Here is a 7,792-nt window from a genome sequence, read left to right as displayed (position 1 = left end):
GGCGCCGTTTTGCGCAAACCAAGCGTCGTCCGCGCCCCCAGACACGGGCTGCGGGCGGGCCCTTGGGTTCGGGCGCGGAGACGCCGGCGCCGCGCGCCGAGGTGCTGCCAAATCGGCCGGTTTCGCGTCAAAACGAGTTTTTTGCCTGACCACCCGCCGGGGTTGCTACAGGTTAGAGAAATAAGCTTATGCTAGCTAGTTAGGCCTTTAGTTAGCTAACTAGGAGCCTACTAGGCAACGGAGTTGCCGTCGTAGAGTGGCGAAGCACGACAAGTGCGCCAGGCTAGACTCCAAACGGCACCAGAGCGACCCCGAGCCGGCGTAGGCCGCTCAATTAGCCGCTGAGGGCCGCCGGCGTAGGGACCGGGGGGGGGGGGGGGCTAACAGGAAGGCCGATTTTAACGGTTGGACGTTCCAGGCCCGGGGCGAAGGTCCGGACGAGGGAACTAAACAGCAAAACCGAAGCGAAATCGGCCTCGGTGGCGTCCAGAGGCGTAGGAAAGTCGACCCCCGGCGAGGGTCAAAAACCAAATCAACCATGCAAATCGTACCCAGATGCGAATCTTTTGTCCGTGGGCGAGTAGCATACCGTGTCGCCCGTGATGAGGGAGCTGAGTTCCATCCTGCTCAATGCTCAAAGCCAAGGTTTCTGTGTTCTTAATTTCGCCCAAAGTCATTGATCTGTGCCACATAGACGTCAATGCAAGAAACTCGGCTGAACAACAACTAAAGCAATGGGAAACACAATCGTTGGTGAGCGACAGTGCAACAATAAAAATAAATAAATAAAACCTCCAGGCACAATTCATGGTCGCTCTCGCTCAAGAGCTTGCGGGGGAAGGTCTCGATGGAAACTCGTACTTGCTGTGTTCAAGCCTTCCCCTTGAATCTCACAGCCAAGTACATGCCACAGGCGGCAACTAGCTGGACTTCATCTGAAGAACCTTTTGTTTGCACGAGATTCGTATATCGCCTCGGAAAAAAAAAAACGATGGTATTCAACTGTAGATGCGCACTCACGGGCTCGGATCAAGGCTTTGTCATTAGAAGCGCTGCGATCACAAGTGGAACAGGCGGCGCATTCAGGTGCGCAAGTCGTAGCGAAAATTGGTGCTATCGAGTTGCAGGAAAAGCAATGGCCTGAGTTGTTGAGCCAGCTCCTGAGAAACATGACCGCAGTCGACGTCGTTAACAGTAATCTTCTTAAAACTGTGACCCTAGAGACCCTTGGGTACATGTGCGAAGAGCTTGAAGAAGAATCTGTTGAACAACTTGAAACGAATCAAATATTGACAGCCATTGTTGATGGTATGCGTGAAGATAGGGTCGATTCAGTACGTCTTGCAGCTTCACGTGCGTTGCTGAACAGCCTAGTGTTTACCCGGCATAACTTTGACAATGAAACAGAACGCACTATGATTATGCAGGTGGTCTGTAGCGCGACTAAGAGCCCAGATGAACGGCTTCGTGTAGTTGCATTTGAATCTCTCGCACGCGTGGCATCGCTCTATTATGAAAGGTTGCCACAATACATCGAAGCACTGTTTACTTTGACACTAGTGGCAATCCAACAGGACAAGGAAGAGCAAGTGTCGATGATGGCTGTAGAGTTCTGGTCTACCCTTTGCGAGGAGGAAATGGAGATTATAGAGGAAGGTACGCAAGAGGGGCAGCTTCAAGAACCTCAGGTGACGCCGCAGCGCGAGTGCGCGCGCTATGTTCAAGCAGCGGCAACACACATTGTTCCTGTGCTACTGCAGTCTACTCTAGTCAAGCAGGATGAAGATGCCGACGAAGATGCGTGGAATATCAGCGCCGCCGGCGCAATTTGCCTCGGCCTAGTTGCCCAAACAGTTGGCGATATCATTGTCGCAGATGTGCTTGCATTCGTCGAAGCCAACATATTGCACAGCGAATGGCGGCGACGTGAGGCCAGTATCATGGCCTTTGGACAGATCCTCGAGGGACCAAAACCAGACACTTTAGCTGGACCTGTGCAGACAGCAATGCCTGTACTCATCCGTTCACTTCGTGATGAGCACATTCTTGTCAAAGACACGACGGCATGGACACTTGCACGCATCTGCGAGCTCCATGCGCAACGCATTCCTCAGGGCTACCTCCAGCCCCTCGTGGAACAGCTCAGCAATGCACTTCAAGACTCATCACGAGTCGCTGCTCAAGCCTGTTTTGCCGTGCATAACCTTGCACAAGCTTTTGAACACGCACCGCGACATGGCGAGACGAATGCGCTATCACCTTTCTTTCATCCCCTTCTTACACAGTTGCTCGCCGCAACTGAGCGCCGTGACTGGCAAGATCACAATCTACGCGGTCAAGCATATGAAGCTGTGAATATGCTAATACAGAACCATGCGCTCGACACACGACCCGTGGTGATCCAAGTGATGCAGGTTGTCTTGCAGCGTCTTCACGGAACATTTTCCATGCCAATCATCTCGCAAGACGACAAGGAAGAGCGTGACCAACTTCAAAGCCTGCTTTGTAGTGTCATGCAGGTAATCACACGTGGCATTGATAGAGAAATAATACCCTTCTGTGATCATATTGTTACATTGCTTCTTCAAGTTCTCAACAATCAGAATGCGGTTGCATCTGAGGAGGCATTCATGGCGATGGGGGCTGTCGCCTCCACGATCGATCATGGATTTGAGAAGTACATAGGAGAGCTGTTCCCATTCCTTTTGAAAGGCTTACGAAATTACGTAGAATGGCAGGTTTGCTCAGCAGCAGTCGGCACAACTGGTGATATTTGCCGTGCTTTAGAAATACAAATCTTACCTTACTGCGATGACATCATCTGCTGTTTGCTTGAAGATTTGCAGAATCCCGCACTGAATAGGCAAGTGAAACCAGCCGTGCTTTCTTGTTTCGGTGATATTGCACTTGCCATTGGTGCGAACTTTATCAAATATCTTCCATCTACATTCCAGATGCTTGATCAAGCTGCGCGAACAAAACTATCGAGTGATGATGATGAGCTCATTGAGTATCTAAGTTCGCTGCGTGAAGGCATTCTCGAGGCTTACATTGGCATAACCCAAGGGTAAAGCTTATCAGTGTGATGACATAGCGATACATTGATATGCTTACTATGTTTTGATCTAGGCTTAACGATGGGCGCAATTCCAGCCTAATAATACCACAGCTGGAGAATATCTTTCAGTTTCTTCAACTCGTGGCGAGGGAAAACGATGATGAATCCATCACCAAAAATTGCATTGGTCTGATTGGTGACCTGGCTGTTTTATTGATGCAGCACGCTGGAGAGGCTCTCATTCTGCGCCAATATATATATGCCTTTAAAAACGGTGTGTATACAGCCAAAACTGTAGGTGGCTCCATTTTTCCGGCAGCCAACGGTCAACGATATGATTTCAGAGGGTTTGCGCGTCGCTAACCTCCATGATATTGCCCAATGGGCCCAGACAAAATGTGATGAGCTTTTACGCTGACATTCTTAAGAATGGCGGCTTCCAATCTCATATGATGGCGACTTCCAATCTCGTATGACAAGCCACCGACCCTGGTTTTGGTTTTGATTAGGCCCCAAGCCCGGCGATATAGCTTGTCTGGTGGCGACCACGGGGAATTTGACAGTCATTAAGTAATAGCTTGGTTCGAGGCACTTGCAAAAATCAAGGTTCCCAAAACTGAACAGAGTTGACACACTTTGCCAGCACCCCCCCCCAAGCGAACGCGGAAATTCGACGCGGGCCAGAAATGAACAAGTTGCACATCCAGCGTGCACACTGCGCGTGCACACCCCAGGTATTTGCACCCCTCGTTCGGTTGGTCATCGACCCGGCTAACTCCCAGCCAACACCGGGCTGTGGTGGCGAGTGCGGGCTGGCTAAGTTCATTGAAAATCCAAGTATAAGCCGCAGCCTTGGGCTGGCATGCGACTACGGTACTATCGACGCCCCCCCGCCTCGGGCCGGCAATCGGCAGTGGGGCCTCCGTATGGGTAACTGTGGCCCCCACCGGGTGACTCCTAGATCAGCCCACTGTCCATAAGCAGAAACTAACCGTCGACGGAATAAACTTCATCGAGCTCGATGGGCCCTTGGGATATTGATGCCAGTGGCTCTGAGCGCAAAGCCAACATTGAAGAAGGTGCGAACTTCAAAACGAATGGCTCGCATCGTCTATGATATATACGTTGGGCAATTGCAATCAAGTCAGGTGAAACGTCCCGGCTGGGGAACGTCGGGGGACCAAAGTTGGCCTGCTGCCGGTAAGTCTGCCGGCGCAAGTTTGCGCTGTCCCCAGTGGCTTGGGATTTGGACAGGGATGATCGGAACTGGGGATTGGACAGGCCTCTGTTCATCTTAGCCGCAACTACTTCGTACGAAGCCCCCGGCTCCACGCGGGTTGGGTCGGAGCGTCGGCGTGGCTTTTGCCCATAGGCGTGCCGGTCTCGTCAGGTTCCTGGTTATTAATCATGTCGGGACTCAATTCGGTACTGCGACGACGAAAACTCGCCGATCAGGTGGCCGGTGTCAGCCCTCTTGCAGGGGGCAACGGCCTGGAATGTTTGGGAGGGGCTTCTTCCTACGATGTCTCAGGCCGATTCACTGGTTTGTAATTCCACTTGTCGTACTCTGCGCATATGTCATTGTAATCAGTCATGTAAGCACAAATCTCGTCAAGGTGATCCATGGCTCTCTTGCCCTCCAGCCTAAAAATGCAGCTAAAGAATTAGCAAGCTCTACAAACACGGCACTCTACTCGAGATCTTCAGCGGATTTTGCAACTGGCTTGCTGGGAACTTTTTTCTCGGATGGCACATCACGCTTCTGCTTGTGAGAGTGCATATGACGAACAAAGCGCTCAAGAAGATTGTCTACTGCGCTCAAGATCTGACAAAGCTCAAGTGTTTTGTCGGACATTCCCCTAATCGTTGAATCAACTTCGTTTTGAAGTCGATATGTTGTTGACTCAGTCGACTCCAGCTTGTCCTGGAGGAAGGCGATTTCGTTGTTTGCGTTAAGAATCTCATTGGCACGCTCCTTCATATATTTGATAAAATCATCTTTTTTCTTCTCTGACAAATCTTCATAGTCTTTTTGGCGCATGGAGAGATCATCGTTGGCTCCACGAAGCGTCTTGTGCCGGTTCAAGAGGTCTTGAATCTCATGGTAATCTTCTGTGAGGTGTACGCAGACCTCTGTCAAAAATTCCTGGCAGACCTTGTTTCGTTGTAGATCACGTTCTAGGCTTGTAGCCTACGTAGAGTGGCGAATAATTATCTGCGGTCAAAGCTCTGGACAAGTGAGTGTGTCAGAACATCAGCAATCTTTATCTGCCGCTGCTTACTCAGACGTTCGATGTCGAGCTCCTTTTGCTCTATCTGTTTGCGCTCATCAGCCGCTCTTGTTACTGCTCGCTTTCGTTTTGATTCATTTTCCTGAAGGAACTTATTGAACTTGATGAGCGAGTCTTGCAGTTCCACATCCTTCTTTCTAAGAGCCTCTTCGCGTCGGCGAAATGCGTCCTCGTGCCTTAGATACTCTTCCTTTTGCGCGTCCAAAGCTTCTTGGACCTCGAACATCTGTCGTCGTTTCTCCAATAGGCGAGTTGCAGGAGAGACCTGGAACGGACTTCAGTGAGAACAATGCCTGCCAAAGTCGATCGTTATGGACGGCGGAAGACCGGCGTGATCCAGCGCAAGCGTTTGTGGTAGCTCCATATCAAAGAACGCTGTTACGCGGGGTGTTGATACATTAAGTTTGGGAAATTACCGTGACTTTGTTGGGAACCAACAAGGATAAATACATACTGCGCGCGCGTCCCGCGAAGCACAATTCCCCTGGATTTCAATGAAAATGCCTTCAAGGAGGCGAAATCGACGAGGAATCGGGGTGTTTCGACGGAACAACGGTCCTTTAAACGCGGCCATGGTTTACGTCAAAATCGAGGTCTGCTGGGGGCCCCTCCGTGTGGCCGGAGCCCCCACGGTGCCGATCTCGGCCGTTTCGTCGGTCCTCATGGAGCGGACCTTTTTGTTAGCCCGGCAGGTCTCAAAAGCTGGTCGAGGGGCTCCCTGCCAGTGCCATAAGCCTTAAGTTGGCGCCCTCCGTCGCCCTCACTGGTGACGGACAGACCGGAACATGGATAGGCCAGGTCAAAGGGGGGGAGTCTAGAGGAAATAGAAGCGTCGCCCAACACACATAGACTCAGGAATTCCGCGGGTCTATTCCGAAACAAAACGGCCAATTCTCAACTTGAGGAGGATATGAACAAGTTGATCTGCGCAGACCTTACCAGTGAAACACTGTGCATTATTGAGAGAATCAGCAATTATCTTTTGAATATTGCAAGGTAAGTTTAAGTACCGCTCAACAACGTTCCCGTTGACGAATGCATCGCGTCCAATTCCACCATAGTCATAGTCCAATTGAAGACAATTGCCAACCTATAACAAAAATTTCAGTTCACAACACAGGCAAAGCGTATTGAGTATTACATCACTACTCAAAATGACAGCGCTCAGACATTGGAGCAACTCCAATATGAGGTCATCCACAGACATAATGCAACCCAAGGCCCCAGAAACCTGCATGGCACAATTTGTGAAATATGATAGAAAAGACTCTGCTCAAAACGCATCCATAAAATACTGGCGTAATGAGATTTGCATCGCTCTCACTCAACCAGTTTTCGAGAGTCATCAACGGCCCGCCTGTAAAACAAGTGACCACATCACCAAGATGCACTTTCGCCCTTGGGAATAGGCTTGTATCTTCATCAGAAGCACCAAGCTTCCGCTCTAACGCAGCCAAGTCCCCACGTGTATCCGCAACAATCAAGGACCCATCGTTTAGTGGCTCAAATGCCGATGTCCAGTCACCACCACAGTTGCGCGCAACCTACAATAGCTAGTCACATAGTGACAACTGGACGGGAAAACACCTCGAGGAGAGCTGGCGGATGGGAATTGTACTTCAGCAGCGTGACTGAGTGCATTATGTCGCCAATAAAAATCAGATTGGCATGGCATTTGACCTTTACTCCAACAACAAAGCCCTCATACACCGCACGAAGCCTGTATAGATACCAAACTGTATTTTTGTGGGTTGCTTAGAGCAGGGCAAATCGATTTTCTTATGACTCGCGGTAGTTCACACGAGGTAATTGGAGCGCAAAGAACGAACGCTATAGACATGGACCGCATGATTGACAGCACAGACAAGACAGGAATTCATGTCACATATATCATAGACTGCCCCATTAGTCTCGGTCATCATAGTCACAACAGGCAGAGATGATCCAACACTCTTACTGAAGACAATGACCCGTCCGGCTGACGCTTCAAATTCATTTCGTGAAATGAACGCTGTCCCCACGGCTATGCAGGTGCGCGGTCTTCCATTGGCGTCTTGAAGGTGAATTGTGGAACAGCATAGAGGGACCTCTAGTGGGTCAAGCAAGTGCATGTATATATCATCATATGGTGGAGTATCCTGAAGGAAGTGTATAACACCACGTTCAATGCCAAGATCATTGTAGACTAAGCCAACAGCAAGCATGCGGGCGCCTTTTTCATAACATAAGCAGCGCCTGCGCAATTTAAGCACGTTTGAACAAACTCCCATCTCTTCACAATTGAGACGCCCGGCCTTACGGACTCTTACCAAGAGGCACAGTTGTAATTCTTAATCGGCGCTCGGTATTGATTTTACAAAAAGNCGCATTGTCCATGACAGGATATTATCGTCCACTCATTGTTACCACGAAGTGGTCCAACGATGCATCTGTTCCAGTCGTG

The 7,792-nt window shown here is 50.1% G+C and overlaps 1 protein-coding gene across 1 annotated transcript; it reads left to right on the top strand.

Moving 5' to 3' along the window:
• Window positions 1–582: 582 nt before the first annotated feature.
• AURANDRAFT_55562 (hypothetical protein) lies at window positions 583–3,893 on the top strand (the record flags this gene model as incomplete). The annotated part of the gene is made up of 6 exons (XM_009043711.1): window positions 583–645; window positions 695–753; window positions 799–857; window positions 914–3,067; window positions 3,130–3,292; window positions 3,357–3,893. The coding sequence occupies 6 exons, from the start codon at window positions 603–605 to the stop codon at window positions 3,474–3,476; spliced, it is 2,598 nt and encodes an 865-aa protein (XP_009041959.1).
• Between the last annotated feature and the right edge of the window lie 3,899 nt (window positions 3,894–7,792).

Source organism: Aureococcus anophagefferens, assembly GCF_000186865.1.
Source record: "Aureococcus anophagefferens unplaced genomic scaffold AURANscaffold_63, whole genome shotgun sequence".
In the NCBI taxonomy this organism is placed as follows: domain Eukaryota; class Pelagophyceae; order Pelagomonadales; family Pelagomonadaceae; genus Aureococcus; species Aureococcus anophagefferens.
Note: the sequence above shows the minus strand (reverse complement) of the source record. Positions and strands in the feature narration are given on the sequence as shown.